Here is a 21312-nt window from a genome sequence, read left to right as displayed (position 1 = left end):
ATTAATTACATTAAATGTAATACACCAGGGTACAGCAAGATCACTGGGCATGAAATAAATCAGCAAGGAGTCCTCCCAAATGGTTTACCCCTGATGACACCTGCTCCTATCCTAAGAACAGACTGTTCTGTCTCTGGTAAGAGCAAGCTGTTGTGTGTTGCCAGAAAGTCTGAAGAGTCCTTGATATTGCAGTAGCAGTTGAGAAATTAATTATCTAGCTGTATACAACTTTCTTTCCTCCCATCTGTTTGGGTTATGGGGTTTGTCCTGCTCAGAGAAGAAACCCTGAAACAGAGGCCAGACCCTAGCTATTACTCCATGGGCCACATAAACAAGTGGGAAAGCATGCAAAGTATGGGTCATGGAATTCTTTCCATCCTCTGTGTGTGTCTGTGTGTGTGTATATATATGTTGTGTCTATGTTTTGTCTGTATGTGTATATCTGTGTTTTTCAATTTATCATATTTGTGTGGTTATCTATATATTGCTTGTGTGTGTGTATGTGTGTGTATTTATTTTTGTGGGCTGCTATGTCTGCATGTTTGTATAGCAACAGAAAGCAAAAAATGGAAAGGAGAAAAAACCGGCATGAATAGGGGGACCAATTAAATTCCAACCAACTACAGAGGAACATGCATACAATTGTGTTTATTAGTAGAGCGGACAAAAAAAATTGATAGCAACATTTTCTAAAAATAATAAAATACATAAAAAGATTGCCTGATTCTACTACATACAAAAAGGACACACAAAAATATTGCCACGCTGCCTGTGGAAACAGAGCAGATGGTTGGAAGGATACACAGAGGGGCATAATTGAAAGGGATGTCCTCGTTTCGATTTGGATGTCCTCGCAAAACGTCCTCATCCAGGGGCGGGGAAACCTGTATTTTCAAAACATGATGGATGCCCAACTTTCATTACGATAATACGGTCAGGGATGCCCAAATCCTGAAATTTGGTCGTCCTTAGAGATGGTCGTCCCTAGACTTGGTCGCTTCTGATTTTCGGTGATAATGGAAACCATGGACGTCCATCTCAGAAATGACCAAATGCAAACCATTTGGTCAAGGGAGGAGCCAGCATTTGTAGTGCACTGGTCCCCCTGACATGCCAGGACACCAACCGGGCACCCTAGGGGGCACTGCAGTGGACTTCATAAATTGCTCCCAGGTACTGGGGGAGTAAGGGGAGGTCATCCCCGATTCTCTCTGGTGGTCACCTGGTCATTTCGGGCACCTTTTTGTGCCTTGGTTGTAAGAAAAAATGACCAGGTAAAGTCGTCGAAGTATTCGTCAGGGACGTCCTTGTTTCTTTCGATTATGGTCAAGGACATCCTAGTGTTAGGCACGCCCAAGTCCCGCCTTCGCTATGCCCCTGATACGCCCCCTTCAACTTTGGCCGTCCCTGTGACGGAGTGCAGTTCGGGATGTCCAAAATCGGCTTTCGATTATATCGATTTGAATGACCCTGTGAGAAGAACGCCCATCTTCCGATTTATGTCGAAAGATGGGCGGCCTTCTCTTTCGAAAATGAGCCCAATAGCAACCAATAAGAAAGCTGTACAATTCAGTCAGTAGGTTTCCCAGGGTGGGTGGGGGGGGGGGGGAGGGAGGAAGTTGGGGGCAGTTTGTTGGATGGTGGAACAGTTGTAGGGGTGTGAGGGGGAACTTTTCAGTGGTGGAGGCAGAATACAGGAGAGGCAGTTTGAAAGGAGGAATTCCCTAACTGCTATTTTCATTGTATGTATGCTTCTATCTGCATAAGTTGAAGCTACTTCTCCCATAGAAATGCATTGGGCCATTTTTTTGTGGGGACTTCTCTATGTGGCTGTGTTTATTGAGACTCCACATCCTCGCTTACCCTGCTACACTAAATAAGATCTGAGACTGAACAGTAGGCAAGCACAAATTGGCAAGCTAGGTAAATCTTTGTATAACACTGGGAAACAGTAAGGTCTCAGAACTTATTTCTCTGTATAGTGCTCTTGGGAACAAGACAGCATATCATAATATGATAGATGGCCCAGCAAATATACTCAGTTGTAGACTCTGGGTTTCCACTACTTTAATTGGGTGACCATATAAACTGACATGCTTAAAACAACACCAGCTTCATTTTTTCCCCTGAAGTCTATTTATCCCACAGGGGCTGATGCAGAAAGCCGTGTGGCTTCTACTTTGAAATTAGCAATATAAAAATATGCAGTTTGCAATGAAAAATTACTGCCATGTTAAAAACGCAGACATGATCAACAGCTCATTGCAAAATGTTATCTTTCCTGTCAGTGACTGTGCAGTGATTTAAAAAAAAAAAAAAAAAAAAAGAATTTGCTAGTGATCTGCATCAGTTCGATTGCCCACTCCTTGCCTGACCCAACCTTACCCAACCACCCTCTCTCCTTCTCCCCTGATATTAAAAAAAAAAAAAAAAAAACTTTGCCTGATATCTAGTGGCACCCTCATCCCCGACATGACCGGCACCCCTCCCTCCCTCTGACTTTAAAATGCCCTTCTACTGACCCCTTCCCTCCCTGACTTGACCTCTCCTTCCCCCAACTATTTGAACCCCCCCCCAAAAAAATTCCTTGACATCAAAACGGCCCCCCTTCCGCCCCCAACCCAACCCAACCCCCCTTTCTTGACTTCAGATCCCTGGTATCTAGTGGCACCTCACATCCCTGACCCCTTCCTTTAGGCTCCCCTCCCCCCCAAGCCCACCCAAGTCATAGCTTAACAAGAGGCAGGAGCATTATCCACTCGCTCCTGTCTCTGGTGCTGTTGGCATGGGATTGCCTGGGCAGGATCAGTCTGACATATAAAGGAATTTTCCCTTATATGGCAGACTGACCCTACCTGGTGCATCCCAGAAGGGCAGTTTAAAGTTGGGGGAGGGGTGCCAATCATTTCAGGGAGGTGGGTTGCTGCTAGTCATCAGTGAATTTTTTTTAAATATGAGGAGGGAGGGAGGGAGAATGGGCCGAGTTGACGGTGTGTCAGTGTAGAAAGTTGTGGGGCAGGGCAGTCAGGTCAAGCTATGCTGCACTGGACCTGGTGAAAAACTTATTGCATTAACTGCATGTCAAAAGCCATCATTTACTCCTCTGCATTGCTGCAAAATACTTAATAGTCTCATATGCATTTATTTTAATACAATGTACAGCCATGTATCCCGTGTGAGTTAAAAAACACACTAAATCCCTTTCTGCATTGCATGGTGCATATAACCCATGTAGAAACGGCGGTAACCACGCAGTTAGACTTGCAATAACTTTCTGCATCGGTGCCACAGTTCTGTATATCTAGTTTTGGCATGTCTAATTCTGTAACAGTACTGACCTCTACCAACTCCACTCAGAAACAGTTCTCCATAATTACCTGTTCTCCCTGTATGTGTTGTTTCACCATCCAGCTGTCATTGGAGGAGTGTTGGTGAAAGATGCTCACCCGGCCAATATGTTGGTACCGTGGTGCCCCCACCACATATAGATTTTTGCCTCTTGTCACCACCTGTGTCACTGCATACCCTGTGGAACAAAGGCAGCCAATGATAGGATAGCATTTTGCATAACTCATTTCTATAATCATAGCCAGCACTACTTTCCCCCTAGATCATGGAATCTGCATACATATGTAGAAGAACTAGTAAGAATTTCTGTATCTCATGGAATGAACTCTGATTTATAGACCTTGGTAGAAAAAGAACACAAACTGAATTCCATCTCCTCCTGGAATGGATTTTGTATGTACCTAATATGAAGAACACTTATTTCAAAGGGAGATCCAAGTAATGTTCCCAAAAATTAAAGACCCATAACCTACAGTCTATAAGATATTCAATGCAGTAGATGCCAATAAAATATATTATATTGACTCCAATAACATCATGGCAATAAAACACAAGAGAAATAATCTGCAGGCGAAGAAACAGTGTGACAAGGTGGTGGCCATAGCCAGAAGGATGCTATGCTGTATAGGGAGAGGTATAACCAGCAGAAGAAAGGAGATATTGAGGCTCCTGTACAAGTCATTGGTGAGGCTTCACTTGGAGTATTGTGTTCAGATTTGGAAGCCATACCTTGCAAAAAGATGTAAAAAGATTTCAAGTGGTACAGAGGAAGGCAACAAAAATGGTATGGGGTTTGTGCCAAAAGATGTATGAGAACAGACTGGAAGATTTGAATACGTATATCCTAGAGGAGAGGAGATGTTTACATACTTGCAGTGGCGTAGGAAGGGGGGTCGGTGGGGCGGTCCGTCCGGGTGCACGCCGCTGGGGGGGTGTCGGCTCCGCTGGTTCCCTGCTCCCTCTGCCCCGGAACAGGTTACTTCCTGTTCCGGGGCAGATACAGCAGGGAACCAGCGGAGCCAACGCAGCTACCAGCGACATGCACTCGGGGCGGATCGGCATTCCCGCCCGCCCCTCGCTTTCGTATGGCAATAAGAATGCGCTCCGGGGGGAGGGGGGGTACGCGCCGAGGGGGGGTGCACAGTGGCCCCGGGTGTCAGCCGCCCTCGCTACGGCACTGCATACTTGAAAGGTATTAATATAGATTCAAATATTTTCCAGAGAAAGGAAAACGGTATAACTAGAGGACATAAATTGAGGTTGAGGGGTAGTAGATTCTTTTTCATGAAGAGGGTGGTTGATGCCTGAACTACCCTCCCGAGGGAGGTGGTGGGAAAGAAAATAGAGACAGAAATAAAAAAGGCATGGGATGAACACAGAAGATCTCTACGTAGAAAATGAATGGTATTGAAAAAAAACCTTAAATGGTTGCATGTGTGTTTGCATGTCAAGTGGCGCTTTAGATGGCGGCACTGGCTGTGAAGAACTAAGGCCGATGCTGGGCTAGCTTGTACGGCCTGGGTCTGGTTTAAGATGGACTGGAGAAGGCTTTCACAAACTCCAGTAATTTGGAACGTGAAGACAGTGCCAGGCAGACTTTTACGGTCTTTGTCCCACAATTCATACGACAGATTTGGATAGTGCCAGGCAGACTTTTATGGTCTGTGTTCTGCAATTGACAAGATGAATTTGGATAGGCTGGAGCGGGCTTCAATGGCAACTTCAGTAGTTGGAAATTAAGGACAAAGCTGGGTGGACTTCAATGGTCTAAGTCGCAGAAATGCCAAAATTAAGAAAATAAGAATATCCATACTGAACAGTCACATGACGCGATGCTTTGGGGCAGCAGCAACTGAGTTGAGCTCCAACAAACCCTCCTGAAACCTGTTAAAAGTCTGCTGATATAGAATCTTGAGGTTCCCTAACCAGTTGTGCATGATGGGCCACACCAGGGGACTACCAGACCAAGCCAGCAAAACATCACAGGCACCAAGAAAAGACCGGGACATACCTGGTATAGCATTCAAGATGGTGCCCACATCCAGCCCAGGGGGCCCGTCTGTGAGTTCCAAGTGGACTACCGAGATAATAATGGAGGTCACAGCAGCTGTAGAAGCATCCCTCAACAAAAAGCTCCAGATGATCTATGACAGGGCGGAGGAGGCCCATGATTGCATAGACACTGTTGAATTGGAGCTGACAGAATACCGGCAGCGTACAAGCTCTCTGGAGGATCACACTCAAGGCATGGAGTGTACTCAGGCATCCCTGCAAAAAAACATTCTGGCGCTGGAACAAAAATTAGATGACTTAGAACACAGATCGCACTGTAATAACTTGCGCCTCATTGGGCTCCCAGAGTCCATACTGGAGTGGGAGCTCCGTGGCTTTTTGGAAATTTGATTGCCGAAGGAGCTGCAGCTGGGAGACTAGGCCAGATCGTTCCACATGGAGAGGGCCTATCAGATGGGGCAACAGAGGCCTGATGGAGGTCGCCCCAGGTCGGTCATCTGATGGATGCTTAATTTTGCCCACAAGCATGCAGTTTTGAGCTTCATCCGGGCTGGCAAGCACTTGGCATACCAAAATAAAAAAATCCACTGTGCTAATGCAGTAACGGTATTCGTGCAAATGTGTGCAGCGCTGCTTAAATGGCAGATTAGATTCGCTCTTCTTTATCCTGCGAAACTCCAGGTGAATTACAAGGGCCAAATAAAACTTTTTGAAAAACTGGAGTATGCATCAGCTTTTTTGGCCCAACTAGACGCTCCCAACAGGGAGTGTGAAGCTCCTGAGTGATTGCAGGGGAATCTCTTTGGAGTACAAAGTTGGCTCCGGCCTAGGCAGGAAGCTGCTGGGACAGGGTAATGTCCTCTGAATAGTGCAGACACTGCAACTGCCTGTAAGGGGGATGTTGGATTGTTGGGTTCCTGCTTTATTTTGGTTGGTAAGAAAGTCATGCAGTGTTTTATATTGTGCACATACTGTTCATTTTAAATGCTTGTTGTTGGGTAGTATGGGTGGAAATTGCACTTTCCCTTGGAAGAGCTGTTTATTTGGAGAGCTGCCATATGGGAGTCTTTGCCGGGGGGGGGGGGGGGGTTGTTTGATGCAGGGGTGAGGACTCGGAGTGTTATAGGGAACTGGACTAGGTCATAGAGACATCAGATAGGATTTGGTGTTTTTTGGGAGAGGGTGGGCGTTATATGTGACGTGACTGAGAGAGGATTACAGGGGTTAAGATGGTTTCCAATATCACCTTTATGCTGACGACACCCAGCTTTATCTCTCCACACCGGACATCACTGCGGAAACCCAGGCCAAAGTATCGGCCTGCCTATCTGACTTTGCTGCCTGGATGTCCAACTGCCACCTGAAACTGAACATGGTTAAGACCGAGCTTATTGTCTTTTCACCCAAACCCACTTCTCCTCTCCCTCCACTCTCTATCTCTGTTGATAACACCCTCATCCTCCCCATCTCATCTGCTCGCAACCTTGGAGTCATCTTTGACTCCTCCCTCTCCTTCTCTGCGCATATCCAGCAGATAGCCAAGACCTGTCTCTTCTTTCTCTATAACATCAGCAAAATTTGCCCGTTCCTCTCTGAGCACACCACCCGAACACTCGTCCACTCTCTCATTACCTCTCGCCTTGACTACTGCAACCTACTCCTCACTGGCCTCCCACTTAGCCATCTATCCCCCCTTCAATCCGTTCAGAACTCTGCTGCACGTCTTATCTTCCGTCAGGACCGATATGCCCATATCACCGCTCTCCTCAAGTCACTTGACTGGCTTCTGATCAGGTACCGCATACAGTTCAAGCTTCTCCTACTTACCTACAAATGCACTCGATCTGCAGCCCCTCATTACCTCTCTACCCTCATCTCCCCTTATGTTCCTACCCTTAACCTCCGCTCACAGGTCAAATCCCTCCTCTCAGTACCCTTCTCCACTACTGCCAACTCCAGGCTCCGCCCTTTCTGTCTCGCCTCACCCTATGCCTGGAACTCCCTGAGCCCATATGCCAAGCCCCCTCCCTGCCCATCTTCAAATCCTTACTCAAAGCCCACCTCTTCGATGTCGCCTTCGGCACATAACCATTATACCTTCATCCAGGATATCTAGACTGCCCCAACTTGACATTTCGTCCTTTAGATTGTAAGCTCCTTTGAGCAGGGACTGTCCTTCGTTGTTAAATTGTACAGCGCTGCGTAACCCTAGTAGCGCTTTAGAAATGTTAAGTAGTAGGGGGGGTTAGTTTCTGTAGGTATGATTGAGAGGGGGGAGGGTTTGTTATATGGGTGGGGGGGTGGGCAGTTAGAGCATGGGGTTATGCATGCTCTAAGTGGGTAGTTTGGTTAGGTTTTATGGGCAGTTAGTGCTTGTCTGGGGGGCTGGGCGCCTGAACCTTCATTTTTTTTGTGAGATATGCTGGTCGTTTAGCATCCATTGTTTTAGTTGGGAATGACCTCTTTGAATATTGGTTCCTGGAATATAGCGGGGATTAAGTCCCCCATTAAGCAATCCAAAATTTTACAGGAGTTAAAAAAAAAAACAAAAGTTGCATATAGCCTGTCTCCAGGAGACCTATCTCTCTGAGTTGGAGTACCTTAAATTACGAAGGATGTGGGTGGGAGAGGTCCTTTTTGCTGTGGGTACCATTCATAGTACTGGGGTGGCTATTTTGCTTAGCAAGTATCTCCCTTATACAGTGCAACATATGGAAAAGGATAGTGCAGGTCGTTACATGCTTTTATATTTGCATACTCATGGCATTGAGCTGGTGTTGCTCAATGTATATGCAATGAATGTTTTTGACCCTATCCTTTCTTCAGAAATTGGACCCAAAAATATTCTGACAACTGATATATGACAACGACTGGACAACACGAACGGATTCCATACATTATCTCAATCACTGGGAGGATAGATGCAGAAGCATACTAAATGAAATAGCACCCTTAAAGACAAGAATCTCAAGAAGACAAAACTCAATACCGTGGTTCAAAGACGAATTAAAAAAACTCAAAACACAAACCAGGAAACTTGAACGAGCATGGAAAAAAACAAAAGATGAACATACACTCAATGCATGGAAACAAATACATAGAAAATACAAATATGCAGTAAGACAAACCAAAAGGTCATACTGGAAACAGGATTCTGGGCTTGATGGACCTTTGATCTGTCCCAATATGGCAATACTTATGTACTTATGACTTGAAGCTCTATATCCATATTCACTTCTACATTTTAGACTGGCCTTTTAAAGATCTTGAGAAACTGGATGTACAAACAAGAAAACTCCTCCATGTCCATGAGGTATTTTATAAGAATCATTGTATATTGAGACTGTATAATCCTCAGGCTGATGGGGAAATGAGCCTCATAGAAATAGATTATACAAACATGGGGGCAATTCTATAACTTGGCACCAAAGTACAGAGGGCCGCAATGGAGTATTTTAGTGTCAATTCTGTAACAGCGCTTCGGTGCACCTAAGCCATTATAGAATACTAGCGCAAAACTATGTTGGTGAGCCAAAATGTAGGTACATCCACTTAGAGCAGCTCAATGACTGGTGTAAGGTCACATGCCTAAGTGCCCCATACAATTTGCACAGTTGATAGTATTCTATAAGTTGCATATATTGCTTGACAACACATCCATAGCCAGCCTATGCTCCGTCCACATGTACATTCCCCTTGCAATTAAGAGCTAAACAACTTTGGCACACACCCAGTGGTATGCTGGTAAATTATCAACAATAGACTCTCTCTCCGGGCATAGCCAGCCCTGCAGTTTTGGATGGGGGGCCCAGAGGTGGACTCAGAGAGCAACGTATTACTCCCCCCCCCCCCCCCCCCCGTGGGTATGCAAGGCATACCTTTGCTGGCGGGAGGGAAAATTTTGCACATATTCTGTAATAAACATAGTAGATGACGGCAGAAAAAGACCTGCACGGTCCATCCAGTCTGCCCAAGAAGATAAATTCATATGTGCTACTTTTTTATTTGTACTGACTGTCCTCTTCAGTGCACAGACCGTATAAGTCTGGCCAGCCCTATCCCCGCCTCCCAACCACCAACCCTGCCTCCCAACCACCAGCTCTGGCACAGACCCTATAAGTCTGCCCAGCACTATCCCCGCCTCCCAACTACCAGTCCCGCCTTCCACCACCAGCTCTGGCACAGACCGTATAAGTCTGCCCAGCACTATCCCTGCCTCCCACCACCAGCTCTGGCACAGACCGTATAAGTCTGCCCAGCACTATCCCCGCCTCCCAACTACCAGTCCCGCCTTCCACCACCAGCTCTGGCACAGACCGTATAAGTCTGCCCAGCACTATCCCTGCCTCCCACCACCGGCTCTGGCACAGACCGTATAAGTCTGCCCAGCACTATCCCCACCGCCCAACCACCAGCCCCGGCACAGACCGTATAAGTCTGCCCAGCACTAGCCCCGCCTCCCAACCACCAGCTCTGCCACCCATTCTAGGCTAAGCTCCTGAGGATCCCTTCCTTCTGCACATTCCTTTATGTTTATCCCACGCATGTTTGAATTCCGTTACCGTTTTCATCTCCACCACCTCCCGCGGGAGGGCATTCCAAGCATCCACCACTCTCTCCGTGAAAAAATACTTCCTGACATTCTTCTTGAGTCTGCCCCCCTTCAATCTCATTTCATGCCCTCTCGTTCTACCGCCTTCCCATCGCCGGAAAAGGTTTGTTTGCGGATTAATACCTTTCAAATATTTGAACGTCTGTATCATATCACCCCTGTTTCTTCTTTCCTCCAGGGTATACATGTTCAGGTTCGCAAGTCTCTCCTCATACGTCTTGTAACGCAAATCCCATACCATCCTCGTAGCTTTTCTAATGTGAAGTAGCATGGAATTCTCTCCCTCCCCATACATTTTAAAATACATTTAAGTGCTGATTTCTCTTACTTTTAAGAGTCAGTTCCATTCATGGAATGAAATATGAGTTATAAATTAAAAATTGAGGAAGATCCAAGATGGTGCCTAGAGCTGACGCGCGCGAACTAGTCTCTGATACCCCCTAGAACCTGCCACACTTGAGTTTCCTCAGACCCGGAATGGGAAAGCGGAAAGGAAAGCCTAGTTTGCTTACCTCCATAGGCAGGGCAGTCCCACCTCTTCTGCGACAGATGACATTGGAGGAGACGGGGCTACAAGCGCCGGGAGCCCAGCTGTTCACCTCGGGAGGTCCGGGAGAACTTTCTGACCTTAGCGCGAGGGGAGCATCGCTAGGTCCGCCTCCCTCAACAGTACCTCCACAACCTGGGGATGAATTGAGGGCAGCGAGTGAGCAGAACGCGGAGGCCGGAAGTCGGACCCCTGCGGCTGCATGTGGAGACCCCGCTGCCTCTTCGACGCCGGTGGGAATAGCACCTCAGGCAGGTTTGGTGTCTGAGAGGGAAACTGGTGATTCTACCATGGATCGTGGAGTGATGATAAAACCTACAACTGTTACTATAGATAAACTTTGGGAAGCAATACAAGGACTGAATTCCAGCCTACAACAAATATCAGGTATTTTACGGGGAGATGTGGCCGAACTAAAGCAGGCTCAAGATTTGGTTACTACTAAAATAGCAGAGCAAACAACGAAAATGGAACTTTTTGATAAAGACTTAAAAGCAGTGAATTCCTCAACTTTAATGTTGATAAAAAGTAATAACCTCCATCAGCGTAAAATGGAATATTTAGAGAACCAGATTAGGAGAAGTAATTTATGTTTTCTTAATTTCCCCAAATCTCCTTTGATTCCAGCACTGAAAATGTTGAAAAAATATGTTAGGGATATACTGGGTGTCCCTTCTGAGGGTTTTCCACCCATTACTAAAATGCAATATATTTCTGGTGCTGGAACAGGAACTTTACCTAATTCTCCTCAACCTGGCCTAAATCTAACAGATTTCTTGGAGAGTTCAGTGGAGGTTATAACCGAAAGAACTACGCTGCTGGTCACTTTTGCTCTGGAACTAGACCGCAATAATATATTCAAGCTTTACTCTCGCCACATGAACTCAACCTTCCTTAGATCAATAGTTCAGATTTTTCCGGACCTTGCTAGAGAAACGCAAAGAAGAAAAGAATTTTGTTGTTGAAGGAGAGAATTCTCCAGTGGTGTACCAAGGGGGGGGGGGGGCCGTGGGTGCGGTCCATCCCGGGTGCACGCCACTGGGGGGGTGCCGTGCACCTGTCAACTCCGCTCGTTCCGTGCTCCCTCTGCCCCGGAACAGGTTACTTCCTGTTCCGGGGCAGAGGGAGCATGGAACGAGCGAAGCTGACAGGCACGTGGCACCCCCCCCCTCCCAGCAGGTAAAAATGCACCCGGGGGGGGTGTCCTTTCGCCAGGGGGGAGGGGGTGTCCTTTTGCCGGGGGTGGGGGGGGGGTTGTGCTGCACCCGGGGGGGGGGGGCGCATTGGCGATCCGCCCCGGGTGTCAGCCACCCTAGGAACGTCACTGGAATTCTCCGAATTGGAGGGACTTTCCTGCTTAGGTTTCTTTGAAAATGTTGTGTTTCTTTAAATTCCACTAATTATATGTTTTTTTGATCCAGGGAAATTATTATAATTTATTTCTTCTAAAGAATAATTTTGTAGTAGTTCTTGATTGCCAATGCTTTAATCTCGGCTGCAACATCTAGGTTCTCTCAGCTTTAATTATTAATTATTTGGGTTAATCCATTTGAATTTACAATTTCCTAGATCTTGGATCACTTTATTGAGGACTAAATATATTAAAATAATATGCCTATTTTTTTTGATTCAACTGTTTGATTTCCAATATACGAATTTATGTGTAATTTCATAAATGTAATTATTAAATTCATAAATTAAAAAAAATTGAAAAAGTGACAATTTTCAAAGCGATTGCACATTAGGAAGGTTTTTTTTTTTTTTACCAGTGATAGATTTTGGAAATTGGGCTAGAAGAATGGAGTCAAACAGATTTAAGTTTCCGAGGTCTTTTTCCTCCTATGGTGATGGAAATCATCATTTAGTTATTCTGCAGAATTAAAGACCACTATTTTTTTGCTGTTGATTTTCCATGAGGAAAACCATCATAAAGGAAAGGAGGAGATGTTGTGAGGATAGGACATGCAGTTCTTCTGCCAGTCCTCGTCCTCATGCTCCTTCCTACTCCTCATTCTGGGATGATGTTGCCACCACACCTTATTTCCTTCCAGTATTGAGCACCTGATTGGGAAACTTGTAGCGGGATGGGGAGGGGGACTAAGGATAGGAAGTGAAAGAGAGAGTAGAAAGGGTTTCAGATGGATAGCAGCCACCCAGGTTTTCCTGGAAAATCCAGGAAACTTGACTTGACTGCACAGCTGCTCATTCTCTTTCTCCAGCTTCCACACCTTCTGGTCGGCACTAATATTCAAATTTACGTACTCCATGACGGTTCCGCTCAAAGCCCCACAACCTATCAGCATGCTCCACTGGCTCATTACCACCTCCGGATCTCTCCACCCCCTCCCCCACAGTGACCGCGATTCTTCTTATGCCTGCACGCCGTCTCTGAAGCTCCTGCTGACACAGAAGTATGGTAACTGCAAACTGGGCCAGTGAGGAGACTTGAGCATATGCGCATGCTCAAGGCCCCACACCAGCCAAGCTTGCACTTACCATTCTTCTGTGTCAGCAGAAGCTTCAGAGGCAGCCTGCAGACATAAGAAGAATCATGGCCACTGCGGGGGTGGGAGAGGAAGAAGACCAAAAATAGTGTGCCAACTCGACTATAAGCCAAGATCCCAATTTTTGGGCTTTTTTTAAGCCCCAAAATCTTGGCTTATAGTTGAGTATATATGGTAACAACCGGCTTACAAAACTATTCAAAAGTTAACAACCAGTTCTCCTGAGCCTATGCGATCAGGCTCCTGTACACCAGTGCACACACATTATAGAACAATGCCTAGCACTTACGCATGTAAATGCCAATTGTTGGCACTTCTGACGTGCATAAGTGTTAATATTCTATAAACTATTTGTGCACTTGGCATCCAATAATAAGCATCAAGTTATAGAATGAAGGGAATAGAAGGCAATTCTTAAGGAGGGTGCCAAATTTAGGTACCAAGAATGCGTTTAAATGACCAGAATACCAGCATTTATATGTAAATGCCTATATTCCAACTACATACTGTTTTATAATATGGCACCTAAATGTGATGGTGCATACTTTGAAGGTGGGCATACCCATATGCAGAGTCTGGGCAAGGCACTGGTGGGGCACACAGTTGTGCACATGCACATAAATTATAGAATACTATAATTCACCTGTGCTTTTTAGCAATCTATGCAAGAGCATTTACATCAGCTCTATTGCTGCTGTAAATGTTTGTGCCTAAAATATAAGTATAGATTTGATTTGTTATGCTAGTTTTCTATAAAGGAAAATAGACGCCTACTTTACTTTATAGAATAGGCTCTAAACAGGTGCCTTCTTGATGCCTAAAATTAGATGTTGCTTTATAGAATTATTCCATACCCCATCTTTCTATAACTTGGTGCCTAAATTTGTGCCCCGATTCACAAAGGTAAATGCACACTTATGGGTAGGAGTGGACTGACAGGGATCTGGGCCCCTGCCCCTGGGTCCCATATCCCTCCTCCACCCTCAAGTCCCATATCTTTCTCCCTTCCCATATCCAACATCATTCTCCCCTCCCCCTCAGATCAGGGGCGTAGCCAGACACCCAAATTTGGGTGGGCCTGGGCCCAAGATGGGTGGGCAGAAGTACTCCGCCTTGTCCCACAAGTGATTTCGTCTCTCCCTCTCTTGCCTGCATCCATATGGTCTCTCAAACATCCGCCCTTCCTTGAATACCTTTTAAATAGCAGATTTTCACCAGCAGCGAGCAGCAACTAATACACACTGCTCATGTTGGCCCCACAGCCTTTCCTCTGATGTAACTTCTTGTTTCTGCAAAGGCGAGAATACATCAGAGGGAAGGCTACAGGGCCGGTGCAAACAGTATGTATCAGTCGCTGCTTGCTGCAGGCAAAGATCTGCTATTTAAAAGGTATGCAGGAGGGACAGTTGGGAGTATTCGGCTGGTGGGGCTTGGGAATCCCTGCCAGCCACATTATAGATGTGCTGCAACTGGGTGGGCCTGAACCCAAAGTGGATGGGCCTGGGCCCACCCAAGCCCACCCTTGGCTACGCCACTGCCTCAGATTCAACATTTCTCCCTCTCATTCTTTCTCTCTTCCCTTGATGCTCCATCTCTGCTCCCGACTGCAGCTCTACCATCTCTGCCCTCAACCTCCCTTCCCCAGCTGCAACATCTCCCCCCCCCCCCCCTCCTGAGGTCAACATCTCCCCCTCTCTCCTCTCTGTCCCTGGATCTGGCTCTCTCCCCTCACATTTACCTTGAAAGTCCCTTTCTCCATACAGGGCCTTGGCTGTTTGATGCTGACTGAAACCTTCTCTCTGCCACAGCCTACCCTTGAGGAAGCAGGGGCAGGCCGTGGCACAGAGAAGGCTCCAGTCAGTTCAAACAGCTGAGACCCTGTACAGAGAAAGGAACTTTTGAGGGAGGGGGAGTGCCGGACCCAGGGACAGAGGGGAAAGAGATGTTGGATATGTGAGGAGGAGGTACTGGGTCCCCCAACTGCACTGGCCCTCGGGCACTGCCCAATTGCCTGAATGATCAGTCCGCCCATGTTTATGGGTGTAAGTACTAATTGAGTGCTAAATGCTATTCTATCATTTCTGTGCACAACTTGCTTAGCTCATAAATGTAAGGGGGAATTCACAGGGGAGGAGCACGGGCAGGTCTTAACATTTACATATGTAACTTATAGAATACTGTAAGTTACATGCTAAAGTGCCACATTTAGGTGCACTCACGTATGCCTGCCATTGACAGGGTGTAAGTGGACGTGCCTTAATGTAGGCGTGTTAATGCCAACGTATGCTAGTTCCTGGCCAGTTAAATAGCACTGAATATCGAGTGGGTTGTCTTCATAAGAAGACCTGAAACTACATTCCTGTATATCCTAAAATAGATTCAGTTTTATGATTCATATTGATTTCTCCAAATAGCTACTTATTAAAACAAAGGTATACCCATTATGGGGGTAATTTTAAGAGGCATTTCTGTGAGTAAAACAATGTTTTACAGCAGATGCAGAAAGAGACTTTTATAAAATTACACTCCTGCTATGCACAGAATCTTATATGCATACCGCCTGTACGTACAGCAGAAGAGCTTCTAGAACAGGGGTGGAAAGGGATTAGTGTTTATGTGAATACTTTACTAAAATTTATAGTTTTTGACTGGATTGAAACAAGCTTCTCCAGACAGTTGGTGTTTAAATTGAAGGGGGACACATCCTTGAGACAGCCTTAGCAAAACATGAATCATGTCAGATTAATGGTCCCCAAACCGACATTGAGCTGCTCACTTACTTAAGATGAGTATTATAATAGTGCCATATGCATAACAGTAATAACCTGAAGGAGGGATTGTGATATAAGTTTATTATAATGTGAAAGTTAAAACTTAAATTTGTAGAAAAAATGTTCTTATCTATTGGTCAATGAGGAGATGGGTGTTATAAATCTTACAATGTAAAGTTGCCACACCAGCAAATTACACTGCTAAGACCATTAGATTTATTAGCTTTGGACTGTGGAAGAGAGATTATAGTTGTTAATATGTTTCCACAGTTAATACTGGCCAATTTTGTCTGCTTTATAAAATATGTGATAACTTGCTGCCCAGGCCAGCCCAGAGCCTTTCCTCAGCCAGGTCTTCACAGGAAGTTGCACTAGAGGGGTGGAAACTAGTGAGGAAAGGTTCCAAGTCGGCCTGGGAACAAGTTATGGCTGCCAGGAAAGAAAAGATTTGAAAATGTTGGAGGTGAGAGGAGGGGGGCTGAGGGAGGATGAAGGATGAGATGCTGGACTCGTGTGGGTGGGGGTGGGTAACAAATGAGAGAGAAAACTAAAAACAGTGACAGCATGCAACTGCAGCTGCTGTTTTTTGTGTGTCAGCCCCACAAACTGAGACAGTGGTTGAGAACTGCTGCTGTGTACAAATATTTTCAGTGTACAGGTGGCCTGTAGTCTCTTTCACTTTGTGTCAAATAGATTTGTTGCTGTTGAACTTGTATATGTGAAACTCTTTCCTCTGCTCTTCTGGGAATAGTTTTTGGAATAGTGTTCCTGTGATATCACATATACACAAGGCCTAATTAATTTGTGCAGTTCAAATTCATAATACTGTTATAAGCATGACTGCTTCCAGGATTGGAAGGGAGTAAGGAAGAGCCCTTGTAAGAATTTCATGAATGATTAAAAAGTAATTGACTTAGGAAATACTGCAATCTGTATATTATCCAGTGCTTTTTTTGTGCCGGTACGCAACGGTACTGCGTACCGGCACCTTTTTCTCCCCCTCCCCTCCCCTCCCCTCCCCTCCCATCCCATTACTTCCAGCGATTCTCCGCCTCTCTCCTGCCCTCCCATCGACGTGCAGCGATTTTTCCGTCCCTCCCCTGCCCTCACCTCTCTCATATCCAGCGATTCTTCGTCCCCCAGGGTCCTCCTTCACTGCCTGTCAGCCAGTCGGACTCAGAAGCGAACGGTGCAGGCAGCGATTGGCTGGCAGCGTCGTAGCTTCCCTCTGCAAGTCCCGCCTATGCGTAAACAGGAAGTTGTAGGCGGGACATGCAAAGGGAAGCTACGACGCTGCCAGCCAATCGCTGCCTGCACCGTTCGCTTCTGAGTCCGACGCTGGCTGGCAGGCAGGCAGTGAAGGAGGACGCTGAGGGACGAAGAATCGCTGGATATGAGAGAGGTGAGGGCAGGGGAGGGACGGAAAAATCGCTGCACGTCGATGGGAGGGCAGGGGAGAGGCGGAGAATCGCTGGAAATAATGGGAGGGAAGGGCAGGGGAGAGAGAACTGCTGGAAATCAATGGGATGGGAGGGTAGAGCAGGGGAGAGAGAATTGCTGGACATAGGATGGGATGGGAGGGAAGGGCAGGGGAGAGAGAATTGCTGGACATGGGAAGGGCAGGGGAGAGAGAATTGGACATGGGATGGGAGGGAAGGGCAGGGGAGAGAGAATTGCTGGAAATCAATGGGATGGGAGGGAAGGGCAGGGGAGAGAGAATTGCTGGAAATCAATGGGATGGGAGGGAAGGGCAAGGGAGAGAGAATTGCTGGACATGGGAAGGGCAGGGGAGAGAGAATTGCTGGAAATCAATGGGAGGGAAGGGCAGGGGAGAGAGAATTGCTGGACATGGGAAGGGCAGGGGAGAGAGAATTGCTGGACATTGGATGGGATGGGAGGGAAGGGCAAGGGAGAGAGAATTGCTGGACATGGGAAGGGCAGGGGAGAGAGAATTGCTGGAAATCAATGGGAGGGAAGGGCAGGGGAGAGAGAATTGCTGGACATGGGAAGGGCAGGGGAGAGAGAATTGCTGGACATTGGATGGGCTGGGAGGGAAGGGCAAGGGAGAGAGAATTGCTGGACATGTGAAGGACAGGGGAGAGAGAATTGCTGGACATGGGAGGGAAGGGCAGGGGAGAGAGAATTGCTGGACATGGGATGGGAAGGAAGGGCAGGGGAGAGAGAATTGCTGGACATTGATGGGAGGGCAGGGATGAGATAATTGCTGATCATGGAGGGGAGGGCAGGCAAGATAGAATTGCTGGACATGGAGGGGAGAGAGGAGAATTGCTGGGAGGGGAGGACAGGGAAGAGAGAATTGCTGGACATGGAGGGGAGAGAGGAGAATCGCTGGACAGGGAAGAGAGAATTGCTGGACATGGATGAGAGGAGAGAGAGGAGAAATGCTAGAAATGGATGGAGAGGAGAGCAGGAGATAGAGGAGAATTGCTGGACATGGATGGAGGAGTTGGCTAGGAGAGAGGAGAAATGCTGACTTGGATGGAGGAGAGGGGAGAGAGAATTATTGCTTTATATGGATATAGAGGAGGGAAGAGAGATGAGAAATGCTGGACATGGATGGAGGGGAAGAGAGAGGAGAAGTGCTGGACATGAATGGAGGGGAGGAAAGAAAAAAGAAGATGCACATGGATGGAGATGAGGGAAAGGGAAGAGGAGAAAAACTGCACATGGATGGAGAAAATAGGCAAAAGCTGGATCCATGTTATACCTCCTCCAGTCAATTCCATGGAGGAGGACCCAGCTTTTACTTATGGATGCAGGGCAACAAAAGAAGAAGAAAGGAGGAAAGTAAAGAAATAAATGGAAAGAAAGCCCTGGAAACGGAGTTAAGAGAACAGATAGAGAGCAGCAGAATCAGAGACTGGGACCAATATGGATAGAAAAACAAAGTCACCAGACAACAAAGGTAGAAAAAATCATTTTATTTTCATTTAGTGTTTGGAATTTGTCTTATTTTGCACTGGGTATACCGGAGCTGTAAGAGCTTACAGAAATTATTTATAATGAAAAAAAAATCACATTATTTTTTCTCCTATACTAGTATAATATTTTCAATGATGTCTGTTTATATGCGCCATGGCTGGTAAAAGGGGTGTGGCTAATGTGGGTGTGGCTATATTAGGGGCGGTGCCATGTGTGGTGACCCCGCCCACAATGAGTACCGGCACCTTTTTTTCTACAAAAAAAGCACTGGTATTATCAGAATGTTGGTAGGGAAGGCATTAATCCTCACAAAGCTTTTTACCAAGATAAGAATCTCTTGTGTCACTACTCATGGAAGAGACATTGATGAAGACAGAGGCATTTCTGTGGATCATGTCGAGCCCTCCTGACCAATCGTAAGATCCAACTGCTCCCAGCACTATGGAATCCTGGGTAGGGAAGAAAAGAGCCAAAGTTATTACATAGGAAAACTGCCCTTTTCTCCAGCTGCTAAAGTTATTGTGTATGCAGTGTATAAAACATAACATAATACAAACTATGCTGAGTCAGCACCAAGGTCCATCAAGCTCTGCATCCACAGTGACCAGTCCAGGTCACAAGCACTCTGAAGATCCCAAATGTAGATCTATTTCTAGTAGCTTATTTTCAGGGATAAGTGTTGACTTTCATAAATCTATTGCAGGTCAATATTCAAAGCAATTCAACCTGCCAGAAATGGCTCCTGGTTGATTAGATGACCTGTTCGGAGCTAACCGCTCATTTTCAGCAGTGGCTTGGAGGAATGGAGGAGTAGCCTAACGGTTAGTGAGTAGCCTATGCACCAGGGGAACTAGGTTTAATTCCCACTACAGCTCCTTGTAACTCTGGACAAGTTACTTAACCCTCCTTACCCCTGGTACAAAATGAGTAACTGTACCTAATATGTAAACCATTTTGATTGTATCCACAGAAAGGTGGTACAGTAAATCCCAACCCCTCCCTTTCCCACTTAACTGGTTAGTGCTGTCAAAAATGTCCAGTTTGTGACTAATTGAAAACCAGCTGTTCTGTGAGTGAAGTCAGCACTTGACCAGTTAGGTGGCAATATTCAACACTTAACCAGCAAAGGTGACTCACTACATACAAAGCCTGGTTAGAAAGGCAGTTTTTACCAGTTTGGTGAAGCTTGGATTTTTACACCCGTTGGTACTCATCTGCCCTTAAGGCAGCCAGTTTGGCGAAACATGGCCATATCAGGTGGATTTGTTTAAACCTGGGTCTGCTTCTCATCTGTTTTCCATATTGGATCTTGTGGACTCTTTGTGTTGTTGCTTTCGCAGCTCTCACTAATGTATTAAATAAGATCCTTGCTTGGTTATGATACATTTAAGAAAACCATCAAAACTGTTTTATTTCATGTACTATTGCACATTTAATAACTGTTTTAATTTCAATTTATAATTTTATTTTTAATTTTAATCTATAGTTTATTTTGAATCATTGTACATTCCTAGATAATTAATCTAGGGCTCCTTTTACTAAGTAGTGGTAAGACCAACACAGGCATACCGCTCACTATACAGGAAGTACTGTTGGGCTACTGCTGCAGCCCAGTGGTACTTCCCACCCCTAGCATGCTGTCATTTCCGGCACTACAAAAATTTATTTATTTTTGTAGTGCTAGAGTGTACCCGGTGGTAATCAGGCAGTGTTGCGCGATGCCCAGTTACCACTGGGTTAACGCGGGAGCCCTTACCGCCACCTCAATGGGAGACGGTAAGGGCTCCCCCGAAATGGCCACACGGCCAGTGCTTTACTTGCCACATGGCCATTTCCTGCAGGAAGGAGAGACTTCTCTTTTACCAGCTGCGGTAAAAGGGTGCCTCCGCACACATGTAAAACATGCACCAATGCCAGCACCAGCCCCCTTTTTCCACAGCTTGGTATAAGGTTCTCCTATTTCTCTGATTGTAATCCACTTAGAATCTTAGTGGAATTTAGAGGAATATAAGAAGTAGAAATGTAATGTAAAATAAATGGGAGATCTAGGATGATCAGAGAGCCCTAAGGAGAGGGGTGTCAGCCCCTGAGGAGAGGGGGGGAAAGGATCATTGGGGTTCAAAGGGAGAGAGATAGCTATCAGAGGATTACAGTGTGGATGGGAAAATTAGGTTCTTACCTTGATAATTTTCTTTCCTTTAGTCACAGCAGATGAATCCATTAACTGATGGGTTGTATCCACCTACCAGCAGGTGGAGATAGAGAACACTGAAAGCACATGGTGTTCCAGGATGCCCAACCCCCTCTGCCTTCAGTATATGAAATTTCCAAAGCAGAGTGAAAAAAACAGGCAATATAACATAAACTTTCCTCACAGAGAACAAACGCCCCAGAACCAGGGCAATAACCAAACAAAGGAGGGACATTATCAACCTCCTGCAATAAAAACAGCATGTTTGTATTCAAGTACCCCTGATGAGGCACAATGTCTGTATGCAACATCTGTACAAAAACTAAAGTCAGTCAGGGAGGCATCATGGATTCATCTGCTGTGACTAAAGGAAAGAAAATTAT

The 21312-nt window shown here is 46.0% G+C and overlaps 1 protein-coding gene across 1 annotated transcript in view; it reads right to left on the bottom strand.

The window, feature by feature from the left end:
* LOC115474732 (integrin alpha-X-like) overlaps positions 1-21312 on the bottom strand; it is a 258012-nt gene that overhangs the window by 131080 nt on the left and 105620 nt on the right. The window contains exons 11-12 of the mRNA XM_030210360.1: positions 19061-19187; positions 3378-3526 (exon numbers count right to left, since the gene is read on the bottom strand). Of these exons, the coding sequence (XP_030066220.1) occupies positions 3378-3526; positions 19061-19187 (276 nt within the window). The remainder of the gene's footprint in view (positions 1-3377; positions 3527-19060; positions 19188-21312) is intronic.

The sequence above is a fragment of the Microcaecilia unicolor genome, chromosome 7, assembly GCF_901765095.1.
Source record: "Microcaecilia unicolor chromosome 7, aMicUni1.1, whole genome shotgun sequence".
Lineage (NCBI taxonomy): Eukaryota > Metazoa > Chordata > Amphibia > Gymnophiona > Siphonopidae > Microcaecilia > Microcaecilia unicolor.
The sequence above is the reverse complement of the archived record's forward strand: the minus strand, read 5'-3'. Positions and strand labels throughout refer to the sequence as shown.